This window comes from Rana temporaria, chromosome 5 (genome assembly GCF_905171775.1).
Source record: "Rana temporaria chromosome 5, aRanTem1.1, whole genome shotgun sequence".
In the NCBI taxonomy this organism is placed as follows: Eukaryota; Metazoa; Chordata; class Amphibia; order Anura; family Ranidae; genus Rana; species Rana temporaria.
Genome location: NC_053493.1, coordinates 338,060,913 through 338,081,349, shown reverse-complemented (window position 1 = coordinate 338,081,349; position 20,437 = coordinate 338,060,913). Strand labels below are relative to the sequence as shown.

General features: G+C 42.1%; 1 protein-coding gene across 3 annotated transcripts in view; it reads left to right on the top strand.

The window, feature by feature from the left end:
* Positions 1-12,830, top strand: part of TRPA1 (transient receptor potential cation channel subfamily A member 1) — a 172,893-nt gene extending 160,063 nt beyond the window's left edge. For all 3 annotated transcript variants that reach the window (XM_040354407.1, XM_040354408.1, XM_040354406.1), the window contains 2 exons: positions 2,517-2,614; positions 11,997-12,830. In XM_040354407.1, the coding sequence (XP_040210341.1) occupies positions 2,517-2,614; positions 11,997-12,204 (306 nt within the window). In that variant the 3' untranslated portion in view covers positions 12,205-12,830. The remainder of the gene's footprint in view (positions 1-2,516; positions 2,615-11,996) is intronic.
* Positions 12,831-20,437: the final 7,607 nt, after the last annotated feature.

The following is a 20,437-nucleotide window of genomic DNA, read 5'->3' as shown; positions in this document are numbered from 1 at the left end:
TTTAAGGGGAAAAAAGTGCGCGTTATACGCTGATAAATACGGTACTTTCCCTGAATATTGTGATGCAGCCCCGAGTGTGGCTCGGGGTTACCGCTCTTGGTATGGAAAATTCACCCTGAGCCACACTCGGGAATAAGGAATAAGAAGGTTAAGACTGGCCATACATGTTCAAGTTCCTTGTACAATTCTCCTTAAGATTTACCAAAAAACATATAATATGACGTCAAAACTAAACAACTTTCAATTGTATCTAATTAGGGCAGGCCCTACATAGTTTAAGGTAAATCTAAAGGCAAATTGCTCAGTCTCGTCTGCCGACATCGCAGGCACCCTGGACAGGTAAGTGTCCATTTATTAAAAGTCAGCAGCTGCAGTATTTGTAGCTGCTGGCTTTTAATATTTTTTTTTTTTTTTTTTTTAAGGTGGACCTCCGCTTTAAACAGAATAAAGAATAGTTTGCCTCTCTGTTCATATTGCTAAAAGAGGAACTGCAGTCTGCTCACATAATTTGTAATAAAAACATCTTTGCCATTCTGAAGTTTCCCTCCAACCATTTTGCACATTATTTTATATATACTATGACTGTGTACTTGCCAAATATGGTGCATACATCTCCCTCCACTGAGTCTGGCTGCAACCATTTTAACTGTAGGAAGCTGAAGCTGCTGCCTGTTCACTTTCTGGATTTACACAGACACACAAAGGCACACCTTCAGCTCTGCAGCTCTAATTGGCCCTCTTACGACTCATCCCCTTTCACAAGATTGAAATAGAGCTGTGCATGATGTCATAAGCCTAGGCTTTTTACCAGACAAGAAACAAATGTTTTACTATCCAAAGTTAAAACCACAGGGGCAGAACATTTAATAGATGGAAAGATGAAAAAATAACTGAAGTTTCGCTTTAATAGCAACCGTTTGATTTTTTTAATTTTCCTGATGATTTCAGTAGAATAATGCTGCGTACACATGATCAAATTTCCCGATGGAAAAGAATGTGGGCCCCATCAGACTTTTTTCCATCGGAGTAAAAAAATAGAACATGTTTTAAATTCTTCAGATGGCAAAAAATCAGATATGAAATTCCGATCGTCTGTGTGGAATTCTGTCGGAGAAAAATCCACGCATGCTCAGAATCAAGTCGACGCATGCTCGGAAGCATTGAACTTCCTTTTTCTCGGCTCGTCGTAGTGTGTTAGGTCACCGCGTTGTGGACGCTCGGAATTTAGTCTGACAGTGTGTATGCAAGACAGCTTGAACATAATTCCAATGAAAAAATCCATCGTATTTTAGGCCATCGGATACTCTGATCGCATTACACTTGGTTTTAGCTAAAGTGGAACTCTGCGCTCTCAATCAGCATTGACTATTTTTAATCCTTACCCTGCATTAGTAAGTAGATAGGAATGTATATCATATTACTTGTTTTAAGCTTATTTTTATTTCTTTTTCTTTTTAGTTAGTTGGTTTCCAAGCCTAGGCAAATGATCTCGTACATCCCAGTAGACTTTAGCGGGGGAAGATAGGCTTTCTCAGCTAAGCATGCAGCTAATCCCAGCTAACATGCAGCTCCTGTCTGCATGTCTGAGCTAAAGGCAGATAGATTCCAGGAAGTAAATGCTACATGAATCATCTGTGCTTACTCAATATGGTCATGGCCAGAAAAACTAAGGAGTGTTTTTTTAAAGCTGATTTCTTTATGCAAAATAAAGCATGGACACATGGATGGGGGAGTTTGCTTTGAATATTAAAAATGTATTAAAATAGTGTTTTTGGTTTGTGGTGCTCAGATGCAGTGTAGTCCCGATTTAAACATTAGCACTAGACTAGCCCCCCCTCACCAGGGTTGCCAACTGTCAGTAAATGTACAAACAATTTGTAAAATTCGTAATTTTTGCATCTGTCCATAAATGTCCATTACGGACGTACAGACTAGACGTCCATAATGGACATTTATGGACAGATGAAAAAATTACGGATTTTACAAACTGTTGGTAAATTTACTGAAAGTTGGCAACCCTGCCCCTCACATGATTCTACACTGACTTCTGAGCTACTGTACTTGGGCTTTGACAATTCACTTATACATATGAATGTTGAGTTAGTTTAATAAATTGCCATGGAAACATTGTTGAGTTTTGACCCCATAAGATACTTTGATTGCGGAGACAATAAAGCTACTTTTTGTAAAGAAGTGCAGAATGGTGACCTTTTTGAAATATCGTGTCTAAAATACTATTGTACAACCTTGGAAAAATTGGGAGAGGACAGAGGGAAGAGGGTAATCTGTAAATGTATGTGTGTATGCAAAAAAATATTTAAACAAATAAAAATTGATTTTAAAAAAATACATTAGTACTTCACGCTACAGTATTGCATCACATCAATCTGGTTATGTTGACTAAAAATACCAACTTTCCAACTTAATAACTTTAAAACTTAATAGTGAAATTGTTTGAATATATAGCAGTGTGTAAATATACAGAATATAAATGACAATTTTTCTTTCTTCATCAGACTTTGTTTAAGCATTTCCTTGAGTGTGATGGCTTTAAAGTTGAAGCTCCTATCAATGATGCAACGATGGAACTCGAGCTGTGGAAACAAAAAAACAGGTTAGCATATGCAACAGTTTATAAAGAACAATCATAGGGATGTGTGCCGAAACCTTGGCAACTGCAATTGTAGATCACTAAGCACAGGGCAAAAAATGAATACAGTTTATGGGATGTGTTATTACTATGTTTTGTTAATTATATGTCCTGTATTGTTTTAAGTTGTTCATTCTTTATTCCAAAGGCTCCATTATAGAATAATGCACCCTGTGTCTTATATGTCAAAATTCAGTACTAAGCCCCTTCCTCTTGTAATAAGATCCACCCCTTCACACTCCAGCTGTAATGGATCCTGTAGACCAGGAGTCTGCAAACTTTCCAAACAATAGACTTTAGGGGGGCCAGACTGTGGCCAATGGAAGTAGAAAATGTCATTGGTGAGATTACAAATGTCCCCAAACACGTAGGTCAATATGAGAAGGTCACTGGGAGGAATAGTGCCCCAATGATGGTGTCACTGGGAGGAATAGTGCCCGTCCTTGGTGTCACTGGGAGGAATAGTGTCCCATCATTGGTGTCAGTAGGAGGGATAGTGCCCCATCATTGGTATTATTGGGAGGAATAGCACCCCATCATTGGTATCAGTGGGAGGAATATTGGCCCATTGTTGGTGTCACTGGGAGGAATAGTGCAGCCTCTTTGGTGTCAATGGAGGAATATGTGTAGAAAAATGTAGCGCTAACAATGAAACAATTAGTGATAAACAACTGTAAAAGATAACGTGCAACACCACGTGAATTAATGGTATATTAAAGTCCATATATTAATGACTGAATCGGTGAATCCTTCTCAAATGAATGGAAAACGCACACATAATCCAATGCTTAAAAAATGTGAAGAGTCCACCACCACTTATGACAAGGGGCTTATTGGATCGATTGGACCCAGACAGGCATATACCTACTAGGCCAATCAAACTTTGTTAAAGATGATACGCTGAAGAGGGTACACCATACACGTCATGCGATTCGGTATCAATGAAGAAAACCTCAGGCAAATGGTATGAAAATGGTTTTCAGCAAGCAGCGACGTTCACACGGAGGGTATATCAGTAATCTAACCGATAAGTATAAAAAAGAAAAAGCAGGGCGCACATAGCATAATTCCGTAAAAAAAAAAAACAATATTTATTTTAAAAGAGAGTAACTCACATTTTGCAATGTTCAATCGAGCTCATAAAAAAAGGGTAGCAGGAACAACAGCAGTTCATCCCAACATGTTTCGTTACAAAAAGAACATCAATGGAGGAATAGTTTCTTATGTCTGTGGAGGAATAGAGCGCCATCATTTCTGTCTTTGGGAGGAATACTGCCCCAAGGGCCAGATAAATGCAAACAAAGGGCAGAATCAGGCCCGCAGGCCACAGTTTGGAGACCGGTGCTGTAGACAATGGGGTTGATTTACTAACACTGGAGAGTGCACTGGTGCAACTCTGCATAGAAACCAATCAGCTTCAATTTTTTTGTGTCAAAGCTTAACCTTCCTGGCGGTATGATTATGTCAGATTTTTTAAAGCGGTACATTTTTTGCATGTAAATTTGGCGTTTTATATTGCAGGCCCGTAATTCTTAGGAACAACTCACTTAAATCTGTCCAAACAACAGACATCACGGGTATGATAAAGTTTAAAACACAAAATCATAAATTATAATATAATAAACAAATATAAATAATAAAATAACAAATACATTTATTCAATAAATTGTACAGTATTCAATAAGCAAATCAAAAACACTGAAATTTGTCCAAACAAGGGTGCAATATTACTAGTCACTTCATATTGGTTTACTGCACAAAGACCGACGTCACAATCAGGACAAGGGAACCTGGTTTCCTTTCGTATTTTCTTTCCACTGTCATCTCTCTTTGGGTAAAAAAACACGCACATCCTTTTGGTGCTAACTTTTTCTCAGTTGGTGGCATGTAGTCCATGAAGTGATGACTAGTGTTGCTCACGAATATTCTTATTGCGAATATTCGGCTTGAATATGGCATATTCGAGTATTCGCGAATATATCGAATTTCGCGGCCAATATTCGCTATTCCGAATATTCGCATTTTTTCAATTTTATTTTTAAAACAGATCACATCCTAGTGATCTCCATCGACGTCTAAAAGCATTGCTGGTATGATTAGAGACACTGGGCCGAGTAGCTGAAGCGATCATTTTATATTGCCGAATATTCGCAATGCGAATATTCGGCAATAGGAATATTGCGCGATTATTTTCTCCGCCCTTCTTTTGCATCAGAGTTCTCCTACCACAGTTGTTAAAATTTCGCTATCATTTTCGCATCCGCATTAGCGCAATTTCGCAATATTGTTTTCCGAATATTCTTATTTTTTAAATTTTATTTTTAAAACAGATCACATCCTAGTGATCTCTATCGACGTCTAAAAGCATTGCTGGTATGATTAGAGACACTGGGCCGAGTAGCTGAAGCGATCATTTTATATTGCCGAATATTCGCAATGCGAATATTCGGCAATAGGAATATTGCGTGATTATTTTCTCCGCCCTTCTTTTGCATCAGAGCCAATCATAGTTCTCCTACCACAGTTGTCGAAATTCCGCAATAATTTTCGCATTTGCGAAAATTCGATAATATATCACGAATATTCGATTTCAGCATGAGCCAATCAGAGTTCTCCTACCGCACTTGTCTAAATTTCGCAATTATTTTCGCATTCGCAATAGCGAAATTTCGCAAAAATTTCATTTGGATAAAATATCACGAATATTCGATTTTAGCGAATATTTCTCGAATATTCGGCTATATATTCGTGATATATCGCGATATCGAATATGGCGTATTCCGCTCAACACTAGTGATGACCAGTCAGGCATTCCAGGTTGACAACGCCAGCAGCACGACATCCAGCTCTATTCACAGCCATTGGTGTTTGGTGGTTCACAAAGATCAGTTTGGCAACTTTCAAAATAAGGTCAGATTGAATCACTGGATTGTGACTCTTTTTGAGCAGAATGTAGGCATTCCACAAGCATTGCTCAAGAAGATGCCTGTAGATCTTCTTTGTAGTACATTTTTTTCTGTTTCCTCATCACTGGATAAAATGTAATTTCTTGGTCGGCTCTGTCAACACCTCCCATCGTGTTATTGTAGTATATGACTACTTGTGGCTTCATGATTTCTTTCCCACCTTTTGTGCATACCATAACAGTGGAGGTATTATGGACTATACTCATTAGGCACACATCTTTCTTGTCACGCCATCGCAGTGCCATCATTTTGCCTTTCTGCCAGGCAACCGTTTCTCCAGTCTTCAGCTTCTTATTGCCAAACATTGGCGGCATGTTGCACCGGTTAGCCCAGCGGTTTAATAGGCATCTGTTTTGTTCTGCAGAAGAAACTCATCAAGTTCAGGAGATGTGTAAAAGTTGTCGGTTGTTACGCAATAGTCCTGATTTAACAATGGCTTAATTAGTGAAAGAACAGAAGATGTTGCCATTCCATAGTTGCTGTATTTTGGGTGGGATTTTGTTCCTTTCCCAGTGTTTAGGACTCAATCCCAAATGTAGCCAGTTGACGATTCTCAAAACATGAAGGATTTTACGCCAAATCGCACTTTCTTAGATGTCATGTATTGTATCCAGCTGAGCCATTAGACTTTCATCTATGCTAATGTCTCATTCTGGCACATAGCTCAGTTGGAAAAAAATTTAATCATTTGAGATACTTACCAAATTTTCTTGAGTTTTGGCACAGGATGTTTTACCAAATTCTTTGTTGTTTTTGAAGTGTATTTCATTATCAGGGAAAATCTGTACTCTGACATGACCGTACCAAAGAACGGAGTGGCAAGTAATTTGTTAGCTGTCCAGTACCACTTCTGCAGGGGTTTCTCCACCACTCCCTAAAGTATTATTAGGCCCAGAAATGTCCAAATGTCATCTTTAGTCACTGTTTCACACTTTCTACTTTTTTTAAACTTTTGATGCGTAGGAGCTTCTTGCTCTTGGTATAGGTTTTTCTCCATAACTATTTTTCCAATAACCTCATCGGTCAGAAATAGTTGTAGGTTGCCAGGGGATTGTCATATTCAACTTCCACTTTCATACCAGGTACTCCAGTAAATGGGAATCTTGGGGGCACTGCGTGATCCATACCACAGTCAATAGAGCACCAAGTTCTCACATCACTGAGCTCAGTCACAGTATCGGCACTTTCCGTGTCTGATGACGAATTTCCCACGAATAACTATTGCTCAATTCTGCAAGTGATTCTAATTTGCTATCGCTGTTTTCTAGCAGATCTAAACTGCTTTTGATGTCGTTCTCAAGTTTCCAGGTGGAAAGACTGTCAGAAAGAACAGTAAAACTGCAGTCAGGGCAATGGACAGAGCAGTGGGGACAAACTGAGGTGAAATGATTTGATACATTGTAATGTTATTGGATTACAATACTGTATGTGTTGTGTTTTATACTTTTTGAAATTGACGCCAGGTTTCACCCCATGCGACACAACACTCGCTGGGAACAGAGCCCGGAACACAGAGCATCGGGCGGAGGATCCGGCCACCGGACACATCGGGAGTACATCGCGGGATCCTGGGGACAAGGTAAGTAACCTCTTCCTGGATCCTGCGTTGTAATCCTGAGAGTGGCTCGGGGGGACCAGCTAATGGTACTGAAATGTAACCCTGAGCCACACTCGGGAATACCGCCAAGGAGTTTAATTGAATAAACTGTTGATTGGCTACCATACACAGCTCCACCAGATTTTGCAAAATCAACTCCATTTTGTCTAGTTATTACTAATGACAACATTTTTTATTTATTTTTTGGTTTGGAACAAGGCCTTTTATTGCTTTCAGTGGCCATATTAGGGAGATAAATCCTCTCTAATTGTTCTATTTACCATTATCACCTGAAGTCAAAGTAAAAGTGAAAGAAAAGGCCACATTATGTCACAAGAACAGAAATAAAGGAGAAATCGTCCAGCAGGGATACTATTTCTGGTGAGCCTGGTGACAACTAGAGATTCCTTGGCTTTGGGTGGATTTCCTCTTCCAGTTTTGACTATGGCACAGAGGTTATAACCCTTACCCTATCTATCCAAAAAAAAAAAATACCTTTAGTTCTACTCTAAGGCCTCGTACACACGGCCGAGGAACTCGACGTGCCAAACACATCGAGTTCCTCGGCCAGTTCAGCCCTGAAGCCGCAGAGGAGCTCGGCGGGAGGAGAGCTCCCATAGAACAACGAGGAAATAGAGAACATGTTCTCTATTTCCTCGTCGAGCTCTTCGTCGGCTTCCTCGGCCGAAAGTGTACACACTTGTACTTGTGGCTTCATGATTTCTTTCCCACCTTTTGTGCATACCATAACAGTGGAGGTATTATGGACTATACTCATTAGGCACACATCTTTCTTGTCACGCCATCGCAGTGCCATCATTTTGCCTTTCTGCCAGGCAACCGTTTCTCCAGTCTTCAGCTTCTTATTGCCAAACATTGGCGGCATGTTGCACCGGTTAGCCCAGCGGTTTAATAGGCATCTGTTTTGTTCTGCAGAAGAAACTCATCAAGTTCAGGAGATGTGTAAAAGTTGTCGGTTGTTACGCAATAGTCCTGATTTAACAATGGCTTAATTAGTGAAAGAACAGAAGATGTTGCCATTCCATAGTTGCTGTATTTTGGGTGGGATTTTGTTCCTTTCCCAGTGTTTAGGACTCAATCCCAAATGTAGCCAGTTGACGATTCTCAAAACATGAAGGATTTTACGCCAAATCGCACTTTCTTAGATGTCATGTATTGTATCCAGCTGAGCCATTAGACTTTCATCTATGCTAATGTCTCATTCTGGCACATAGCTCAGTTGGAAAAAAATTTAATCATTTGAGATACTTACCAAATTTTCTTGAGTTTTGGCACAGGATGTTTTACCAAATTCTTTGTTGTTTTTGAAGTGTATTTCATTATCAGGGAAAATCTGTACTCTGACATGACCGTACCAAAGAACGGAGTGGCAAGTAATTTGTTAGCTGTCCAGTACCACTTCTGCAGGGGTTTCTCCACCACTCCCTAAAGTATTATTAGGCCCAGAAATGTCCAAATGTCATCTTTAGTCACTGTTTCACACTTTCTACTTTTTTTAAACTTTTGATGCGTAGGAGCTTCTTGCTCTTGGTATAGGTTTTTCTCCATAACTATTTTTCCAATAACCTCATCGGTCAGAAATAGTTGTAGGTTGCCAGGGGATTGTCATATTCAACTTCCACTTTCATACCAGGTACTCCAGTAAATGGGAATCTTGGGGGCACTGCGTGATCCATACCACAGTCAATAGAGCACCAAGTTCTCACATCACTGAGCTCAGTCACAGTATCGGCACTTTCCGTGTCTGATGACGAATTTCCCACGAATAACTATTGCTCAATTCTGCAAGTGATTCTAATTTGCTATCGCTGTTTTCTAGCAGATCTAAACTGCTTTTGATGTCGTTCTCAAGTTTCCAGGTGGAAAGACTGTCAGAAAGAACAGTAAAACTGCAGTCAGGGCAATGGACAGAGCAGTGGGGACAAACTGAGGTGAAATGATTTGATACATTGTAATGTTATTGGATTACAATACTGTATGTGTTGTGTTTTATACTTTTTGAAATTGACGCCAGGTTTCACCCCATGCGACACAACACTCGCTGGGAACAGAGCCCGGAACACAGAGCATCGGGCGGAGGATCCGGCCACCGGACACATCGGGAGTACATCGCGGGATCCTGGGGACAAGGTAAGTAACCTCTTCCTGGATCCTGCGTTGTAATCCTGAGAGTGGCTCGGGGGGACCAGCTAATGGTACTGAAATGTAACCCTGAGCCACACTCGGGAATACCGCCAAGGAGTTTAATTGAATAAACTGTTGATTGGCTACCATACACAGCTCCACCAGATTTTGCAAAATCAACTCCATTTTGTCTAGTTATTACTAATGACAACATTTTTTATTTATTTTTTGGTTTGGAACAAGGCCTTTTATTGCTTTCAGTGGCCATATTAGGGAGATAAATCCTCTCTAATTGTTCTATTTACCATTATCACCTGAAGTCAAAGTAAAAGTGAAAGAAAAGGCCACATTATGTCACAAGAACAGAAATAAAGGAGAAATCGTCCAGCAGGGATACTATTTCTGGTGAGCCTGGTGACAACTAGAGATTCCTTGGCTTTGGGTGGATTTCCTCTTCTAGTTTTGACTATGGCACAGAGGTTATAACCCTTACCCTATCTATCCAAAAAAAAAAAATACCTTTAGTTCTACTCTAAGGCCTCGTACACACGGCCGAGGAACTCGACGTGCCAAACACATCGAGTTCCTCGGCCAGTTCAGCCCTGAAGCCGCAGAGGAGCTCGGCGGGAGGAGAGCTCCCATAGAACAACGAGGAAATAGAGAACATGTTCTCTATTTCCTCGTCGAGCTCTTCGTCGGCTTCCTCGGCCGAAAGTGTACACACGACCAGTTTCCTCGGCAGAATTCAGCCAGAAACTCGGTCGGAAGCTGAATTCTGCCGAGGAAACTGGTCGTGTGTACGGGGCCTCACAGTGCTCTAATCCTGATTATGTACCACAGTACTGTTTCCCCATTATATATATATATATATATATATATATATATATATATATAAATATATATATATATATATATATACACACACATAGGTAGATTCACGTAGATTGGCCCAACTTTAGGGCGGCCTAGCCTAGCCTTTTTAGGCTACACCGCCGTAAATTATTTAGGCTAGTAGTGATTCACAATCTACTTACCTGCTAATCTACGACGGTGTAGCCTAAAACGAGCGGGCGTAAGGGCGCCTAATTCAAATGACTTGGAGGGGGCGTGTTGTATGGAAAGGAGGCTTGACCTCACGTTTTTTGACGTTTTTTGACACTGCACATGCGCCGGGCGACTACATTTCCCAGTGCGCATTGCGGCTAAGTAGGCCGTACGGGCCTATTGATTTTGGCACGGACGTAAACGACGTAACTCCCGATTCGCGGACGACTTACGCAAACAACGTAAAAAATTCGAAACTCGTGACGGGAACGGTGGCCATACTTTAACATTGTTATTCCACCTCATAGGTGGAATAACTTTAGGCCGCCTAAGGCCTTACAGAAACGACGTTAATCGACTGCGGCGGGCTCGCGTTCGTTCGGGAATCGGCGTACTAGCTCATTTACATAATCTAGGCCGACCGCAATGGAAGCGCCACCTAGCGGTCAGCCAAAACATTGCAATCTAAGATAGGACGGCGCAAGCCGTCCTATCTTAGATATGTTTAAGTGTATCTCTGTTAGAGAATACACTTAAACATAGGTCGGCTTAGATTCAGAGTTAGGTCGGCTTATCTGTAGATAAGCCAGCCTAACTCTTTGTGAATCTACTTAACAGTATATATACGTAGCATGAAGCAAAAGGGTGAAAATGAGATTGTCACTTCTATGTCACTGCTCTTAAAAATTGTTGAGCTGCAGCTTCCACAGGGGTTCTTGATGTTTGCTCAGTAGATCTTTCTAATGGAACTGAGGTTAGATTTTAGCAGGAAGTGTTCCAGTGGTCTTTTCTTTATTTAAGGGGAACCAAGGAGGAGTTTATCTGCAGGACCACTTTCCATTATGTGTAAGTATGCACAGTATACTTGCATATAATGGCAAACCTACTACAGAGTTTGCTTTCCCCTAGTTATACCAGCTCCACACACTCTGTTGTTGCTCCACAGCCACATGTGCCATCTTCTCCTCTTCTTCTTCTGCACTAGGGATGAGCTTAGTGGTCTATTTAGAACATTGGGCATAGACAAATGTGATCGCTTCAGACTGCCACAATATGCACCGGCTGCATCCTTACCAATCACTGACATCACCCGGCCCATTCACTTACTTGGCCAGGTAAGCAAATGGGGGAATGGAACCTTACATCACTGGCCATATTTGGCAATGAAGTCATCACAATTACTGCCCCTTCCTTTATATGTTTTTTTTCTGCGGGTTGGCGGGGAGGGGCATCTTTGATGATGCATTTCAAACTTTTGACGTTTTTTTATTTTTATTTCTGCGTTACATCTTTTTTTTTTGTGAATGAGTAAGGGTACTATGTACACCCTACTCATTCATGTGGGGAGTGGTATCTGGGGGTACCAAAAAACTCTGCCTACTAAAAAAAAAAAATCTCTGTCTCCTTTCTGGATTTAACTTATTATTGCAAGAGTGGTATATTGTTGTATTGCATAACTATATCAAAGAAAATGTTTGGATTATTTAAAGCTTTAAAATCTGCTTACTCTTTAATCCATATCTCACATGCACCAATGTACCATTAATTGATCTAAACGCCATAGCTAAATGTATGTGCAACTATGCTTTCACAGGTTGAAGGATCTATCCTCAGTTATGCAGAAGCAGCATGAACTGATCAAGCTGATCATTCAGAAAATGGAGATTGTGTCAGAGGCAGAAGATGAAGACAATCAGGATCAATTACAGCATAACAAACCAAGGCAACAGAAGATGCCTGAAGGCAAAGAAAGCAAGTGGGATTGTGTGATGAAAGCTGTGAAGTGCAAAAACGCAAATTAGGGAAAAAAGTGATGCTGTCTCTGTGCATGATAAGAGGTCAATCGTATTTAGTCACAACTTGTTGTAGATCTAGTTGCATTTTACCTTTTTTGATGATAACTACATTTATTTGTAAGTAGGACAAGGACCAGTTGAACATGTACAGTATGTTTTGCTTCCTGATACTTTTGAGCCTCCATTACAAATAATGGCAACCTTTTCCACTCCAACCTTGTTACACCTAATGCCGCGTACACACGATCGGGCTTTTGCCCAGCCAAATCAGACTTTTTCCATCGGAAATCCGATCGCGTGCATTAGGATGAGGTTCAGGCTCACTGCTACCACAGGTTGAAGAGGAATCCCTAGGATTTGCAATTTTTACAAATTGCACACATTTGGCTATAAACCTTTCAGGTTTGCCACAAAAAATAAGTAACACCTATAATACAATCATCTTTTTCCTAGTCACAAGATCCAGTAGATTGAAGGGATGGATAACCCATATTGCCAGTGTGTGTAACTTGGCCCTGTTAGGGAGAGGTTACAATTCTGTGTATCAATAGATAATTATTTTAGGCCGCGTACACACGATTGGTCCATCCGATGAGAATGGTCTGATGGACCGTTTTCATCGGTCCAAAACGATCGTGTGTGGGCCCCATCGGTTAGTTAACCTTCGGTCAAAAAAATAGGAACTTGCTTTAAAATTGAACCGATGGACGCCTAACCGATAGGTCAAAACCGATTGTTAGTATGCAAAAGCATCGGTTAAAAACCAGCGCATGCTCAGAATCAAGTCGACGCATGCTTGGAGGCATTGAACCTCGTTTTTTTCAGCACGTCATTGTGTTTTACGTCACCACGTTGTGACACGATCGGTTAATTAACCAATGGTGTGTAGGCGCGACGGACCATCAGTCAGCTTCATCGGTTAACCGATGAGAACGGTCCTTCGGACCGTTCTCATCGGATGGACTGATCGTGTACGAGGCCTTACTTTTATATATTTTTTTATTTTGTCATTGGCACAGGTCCCCCATAGCAGTATTCAGCTTCCCATGTCATTTCTTTCACAAATCACCAGAATTTAACAACAAGATTTGCACACCTCCCTTTGCAAACTTTTACAAGCTTTACAAATCAGTTCTTAAACTCAACTAATCTCTAGTTACATCGCTACTATTGTATATTGCTATGGATATGTAACAGAACATCTAAACAGCAGTTTGAAGTCCAAGCAAGGTCTGTTTAACACACGCTTTACATGAAAATATAGCAGCAAAATCTTGTGTAGATCTTATTATTGTAAAATAATATAATGTTTAAGAATAGGTACATTTTTTGCTCAGTGTCATAAAATTAGGATAGAACAATAGAATCAAAAGCATTTAGACAAAAGCACTAGTTCAGAAAAAGGTGTCTTGCTATGGATTAACTATCTGCTAAGGAGGAACTTTATCTTTTCACGCACTCATAAACAGTAATATATATATTTTTATTTAAAATTCTCAACCAATTTAAGTCTACATATGAAGACTATAAAATGTAAGCATACAACTGGTTAGTATTGCTCATGCCCCTTTTGCTCGATTTTTATCTACTTCCCATCTACTATTGCTTTCACTTGACTGGTTAAACTGCACTTCAGGGCTCAGCTCTGTTTTTGATGTTAAAAAATGTATGGCTTAAATTTACATTGTGACATTGTAATTCTTGCTTGGCTTAAAAATCAAGTCCTTAGTAGAATCTTACTTATACCTGACTTAAGAAAGGGGCCACCTTAGTTGGCATTGTTAACTTGCGTTGAATATTTGTTGTAACTTATTAGTCTGAGCCTACTTGCAGTAGGTAATGGTCTACAGAGATATACACATAATAACATAAAGCATAAAGTCACAGAAGAAATTAGCTAAATTACTTATAGTGTGTTGTATTTATTTATTTTTGTTTTTCTTTCCTGTCCCATTTGCATGTAAACTTGAAAAGCTTTTGCCATTCACTTTTTATTAAGAAATATCTACACTGTATTATCACCCAGTTATCATTACAGTGCCATTATGAAAGGAAATGTAGTTCTTCGGTACACTGAAGGGAAGAGCTCTTTCCTTAGCAAACGTGCTGTAGATTAACTCAAACGTTATTGTAAATTAATTTTGTACAATTGGGTAGGAGTTGGGAATTATTAAATACCCATGGTAGAAAAGACAAGACCATTAAAGGGGAGGTTCACCCTAAAAACGACTTTCTAGTATTACATTGGCCCCCCACATTACAATACAATTATGCCTATTATGTTTTTTTGTATGCTGTACATACCTTAGGAACAGCTAATTCACCCGTGGCTTCCGGGTTGCGAGTCCCGCGGGAGTGGGCGTTCCTAACATGCTGGTGATGACAAAAAACGAGCTCCCCCCGTCGCTTAAGCTGCGTCACGATTGGCGAAAGGAGCCGAAAGGCGAGTCGGCGCTATACTGCGCCTGCGCACCGCCGTTCGGCTCCTTTCGGCAATCGTGACGCAGCTTACGCGACGGGGTGGGAGCTCGTTTTTGGTCATCACGTCAATCACCAGCATGATAGGAACGCCCACTCCCGCGGGACTCGCAACCCGGAAGCCACGGGTGAATTAGCTGTTCCTAAGGTATGTACAGCATACAAAAAAACATAATAGGCATAATTGTATTGTAATATGGGGGGCCAATGTAATACTAGAAAGTCGTTTTTAGGGTGAACCTCCCCTTTAAGCGGCTTAGAAAATAACTTCCAGTGTGGGTAAAGCAGCTGGGCATGCAGAGTCAAAGTGGATTCTGAGAAAGTCCATAAGGACTAAAGTGAGAGCTCCTTTTATCTGGACTATATTTTGTCACAATGCCATGTGCTAGAGTAGGTACCCCATTTGTCAACACTGTTCCACAGCCGAATACATGTGCTCTACACAAACACAAGTGGCTACAAGTACTGCTTACACATTAGAGGCAAGGACGAGTGCCAAAGCATTGGTGATGGACATGGAGCATTAACAGATAGCTGTACAAAGAATAGATAGTGCATTTTAGAGCAAATAGCCAGGCTCACTGGGAGACAGAACACAGGCTGGAGCTGTGTCACATTCACAAATGGTCATATGCATCAGCAGAGATACAATTAGGATCACCTTTTATTGTTATTTACCTGTAGGGGATGCAAGAATCATGCTAGCATAACGCCTGCAAAGAATACTGGAGGTGCAGGTGTACAGAGGTGGCAGATTCTTGTTATTTTGAATAGAGAAGGGTCTTTCTCTCTTGCAGTTATGAGCAAGCTAATCTTAGCTTGATGTCTGTGATGGAGTATAGAGGGGCTGCACCCAACTCTGGACCATCGGAGGATCCGCCAGTCCTCCACTGGACCAGTTTAAAGCGGTAGTTCCGCGGGAAAACGTTTTTTTTTAAAGACGTTTTTGTAAAGCTGATGGTACAACGAAAATTGTACTCACCAGTCTCCTAGTCGCAGCCGCCACCAGGACGATTTCCCCCAAAAGAAGATTTTATAAAATATGATGATGGACATTGCCATCTTAACTGCTGGCACCGTGAATCCCTCCTGTATTATCTTCCGGGATGCGGGTCTCCTGAGAATACCAGGAGACGCGCCGTGTTTGAAATCTCGCGATATCTCGCGGGTCACGTGACTAGTCACAGCGGGGAGTGTCCTTTTCAGGACGCTGCCGGCTGTTGTCCTAGCAACTATGCAGTGTGACGGCGAGCCGCGCCGTCAACACTGCATAGTTGCTAGGACAACGGCCAGCAGCGTCCTGAAAAGGACACTCCACGCTGTGACTAGCCAGACTAGTCACGTGACCCGCGGGATTTCAAACACAGCGCGTCTCCTGGGATTCTCAGGACTCGCTCCCAGGAGACATAGCGCTGATCGGGGATTTTTCGAAACCACGCCCACTCCCGCGGGGAAATGTGAGTGACAGCTCACAAAAGGCCCTCATTCCAAGGTAAGGAGGCCTATTAAAAAAATAAAAAAAACGGATAGATACAGTACAATGGCTGCTGGTTTTAACAAGAAAAACTTGACAATTAGGGTGAACCACCGCTTTAAGCTGCTGCACTGTGGGTACACTGGCCTTAGGGCATAGATAAGGTTGGACTCCTTGAACCCCTCCTCCTGTATCTATGTCCAATCTTAATGTTTGTTAATGAAACCATCATACGCTGTATAGCATTATCTCAACAACATTAATCGCATACAGTATTTTGAGGGTACAGCAAATTTTACACTGTTATACAAGCTGTACACTCACTACTTTACATTGTAGCAAAGTGTAATGTCTTCAGTGTTGTCACATGAATAGATATTTACAACAATGTGAGGGGTATACACACCTTTCTGAGATACCGTAACTTAATATGTATTTTGTATTTTAATTGTATTTTGTGTTGTTTGTTTATTAAAGGATTGCATCATTGTGTAAGACATAACATTATGTTTTGTTTTCATGTTTTCTTTTTTTTTTGCAGTGACTATAATAAATGACTTGCATTATCTGTATTTATATCCAAGGCATTAGCATTAGGCAGGTGCAATAATTTATTGTTTATAAGAAAGTGTTGTGAAAAAATATAAATACAAATAAAAAGTATGTTTTTTTGGTTTATTTTCTTCAGTGGTTCTTCTATTTGTTCAGTCCTCTACTCAGTCAAACCTTGTGAATATGGCGGCAGCAGTCTAATATATCTATTTTTTAAGCTAGGTCTGAAATTCAGAATGCGTAGGTGTGAATAGATCCTATGGCCCAGATTCACAACCGAGATACGACGGCGTATCTCCAGATACGCCGTCGTATCTCTGCGTTGCGCCGTCGTATCTATGCGACTGATTCTTAGAATCAGTTACGCATAGATATCCATTAGATCCGACAGGCGTAAGTCTCTTACGCCGTCGGATCTAAACTGCATTTTTTTGACCGCTAGGTGGCGCTTCCGTCGAATTCCGCGTTGAGTATGCAAATTAGCTAGATACGCGAATTCCCGAACGTACACGCGGCCAACGCAGTAAAGTTACAACGTTTACGTTAGGCTTTTCCCGGCGTAAAGTTGCCCCTGCTATATGAGGCACAGACAATGTTATATATGGCTGTCGTTCCCGCGTCGAAATTTGAAAAAGTTACGTCATTTGCGTAAGTCGTCCGTGAATGGGGCTGGACGTCATTTACGTTCACGTCGAAACCAATGACGTCCTTGCAACGTCATTTGGAGCAATGCACACTGGGATATTTTACGGACGGCGCATGCGCAGTTCGTTCGGCGCGGGGGCGCGCTTGATTTAAATGATACACGCCCCTACCTGCCGAATTTGAATTCCGCCGGGTGATTTACGCTACGCCGCCGCAACTTACGGAGCAAGTGCTTTGAGAATACAGCACTTGCCCGTGTAAGTTGCGGAGGCTTAACGTAAATCAGATGCGTTACGCCCGCACAATTTTGCGCGGCTGTACGTGAATCTTCCCCTATGAGTCTTAATTCACAGAATGCAGGGGACAGGAGTGTATAATGCATATTAGGAGTCATGAGTAGGGATGAGCTTCGAGTTCGAGTCGAACTCATGTTCGACTCGAACATTGCCTGTTCGCCTGTTCGGCGAACAACGAACAATTAGGGGTGTTCGCGGCAAATTCGAAAAGCCACGGAACACCCTGTTAAAGTCTATGGGAGAAATATAAAGTGTTGATTTTAAAGGCTAATATGCAATTTATTGTCCTAAAAAGTGTTTGGGGACCTGGGTCCTGTCCCAGGAAACATGTATCAATGCAAAAATTAAAAAAAAAAAACGGTTGTTTTTTCAGGAGCAGTGAATTTAATAATGCTAAAAGTGAAACAATAAAAGTGTAATATTACTTTAAATTTCATACCTAGGGGGGATGTAAAGTCAGCATGTGAAAAAGCGCATGTTTCCCGGACATAGAACTGTCCCTGCACAAAGTGTCATTTCTGAAAGAAAAAAAGCCATTTAAAACCGAGGACAAGGACCTCATCCCCACAACCCTTGCCCGGTGGTTGTGGGGGTCTGCGGGCGGGGGTCTTATCAGAATCTGGAAGACCCCTTTAACAAAGGGGACCCCCAGATCCTGGCCCCCCCCTATGTGAATTGGTAATGGGGTACACAGTACCTCTACCATTTCACGAAGGAAGTGTAAATAGTTAAAAAAAAAAAAACACACAGACACCATAGAAAAAAATCCTTTATTAATAAAAAATAAATAAAAAATCCAGCGATGTGAATCCACTGTCTCCTATCCAGCGATGGATGATCTCTCCAGCGACAGATGATCAGCGGTCCGGTCCAGCGATGCAGAAGATCCATCCGTCCAGAGCGCAGCAGGGGAGCTCCACGTCACTGGGAAAGCCCTGTCTTTCAGGGTCTTTCCCAGTGACGTACGAGGGTGCGTCAGAGGGGGTGGGGTCACGTGACGGGTGGCCGCTTCCCCTATATAAGTAATGTCACAGCTCCAGCGCGTCATTCCGCTGGGCTGTGTCCAGCGGAGATTGGAGCTCCCCTGCTGCGCTCTGGACGGATGGATCTTCTGCATGATCAGCGGTCCGGTCCAGCGATGCAGAAGATCCATCCGTCCAGAGCAGCCCAGCGGAATGACATGCTGGAGCTGTGACATTACTTATATAGGGGAAGCTGCCATCCGTCACGTGACCCCGCCACCTCTGACGCACCCTCGTACGTCACTGGGAAAGACCCTGAAAGACAGGGCTTTCCCAGTGACGTACGAGGGTGCGTCAGAGGGGGCGGGGTCACGTGACGGGTGGCCGCTTTCCCTATATAAGTAATGTCACAGCTCCAGCGCGACTATTTACACTTCCTTAGTGAAATGGTAGAGGTACAGTGTACCACATTACCAATTCACATAGGGGGGGACAGGATCTGGGGGTCCCCTTTGTTAAAGGGGTCTTCCAGATTCTGATAAGCCCCCCGCCCGCAGACCCCCACAACCACCGGGCAAGGGTTGTGGGGATGAGGTCCTTGTCCCCATCAACATGGGGACATCCTCCCCATGTTGAGGGCATGTGGCCTGGTGCGGTTCAGGAGAGGGGTCGAACTCTGTCCCCCCCTCTGTCCCCCCCTCTTTTCTACGGCCGGCCAGGTTAATGTGCTCGGATAAGGGTCTGGTGTGGATTTTTAGGGGGACTCCACGCCATTTTTTTTTTATGTGGGGTGGAGTTCCCCTTAAAATCCACACCAGACCTGAAGGGCCCCCGCAAGCAATAATCTCCCCCATGTTACCCTTTCATCCAAAAAAAAACACGTCCTCTCCTGCAAAAAAACATTTAGCACTAGTCTTTATTCTCACCCTTCACCCCCCACCAGCAAAAATAAACCCCCAGCCAGAACAATCCCCCCCCCCCAAAAAAAATCTTATTCCCCCTTCCACACCACAAGTACCCCTCCACCATCCCCAAAATCCTCAGACCCAACACAATCCCCCTTCTTCACCATCCCAGCACTTAACCCCACCCCCTCCTTTTACAAACAATTTTCTACTACCAGCACAATTCCTCCTCCACCCCAATACCTCCATGGCCGCCAACAGGGGGTGCCACAAGGCCTCCTGCAGGGGTCCCAGCACACAGGGGGACCCGGACAGCAGCGGGATTGGAGCTGCCGTGGAGGATAATTACAGAGGAGACAAAATAGGAGGTCAGAGCAGTAGACAGTCTGTGAAGTCCTCTTCCAGCGTTCTCCCGATCCACGCTGCTGTGATCACTGAATCGCTGAATTGTGATCACTGTCAGCCTCTGATGATGGAGGCATGGTTAAGCCTTCGGAATGCTCTGATTGGTCACTAGTGTTGAGCGGAATACGCCATATTCGATTTTGCGATATATCACGAATATATAGCCGAATATTCGAGAAATATTTCCTAAAATCGAATATTCGTGATATTTTATCGAAATTAAATGTTTGCGAAATTTCGCTATTGCGAATGCGAAAATAATTGCGAAATTTCGACAACTGCGGTAGGAGCACTCTGGCTCATTCTGAAATCGAATATTCGTGATATTTTATCGAAATTTCGCAAAATGCGAATGCGAAATTGATTGCGGAATTTCGACAACTGCTGTAGGAGCACTCTGATTGGCTCATTCAGAAATCGAATATTCCTGATATTTTATCGAAATTTCGCAAATGCGAATGCGAAAATAATAGCGAAATTTTAACAACTGTGGTAGGAGAACTCTGATGCAAAAGAAGGGCG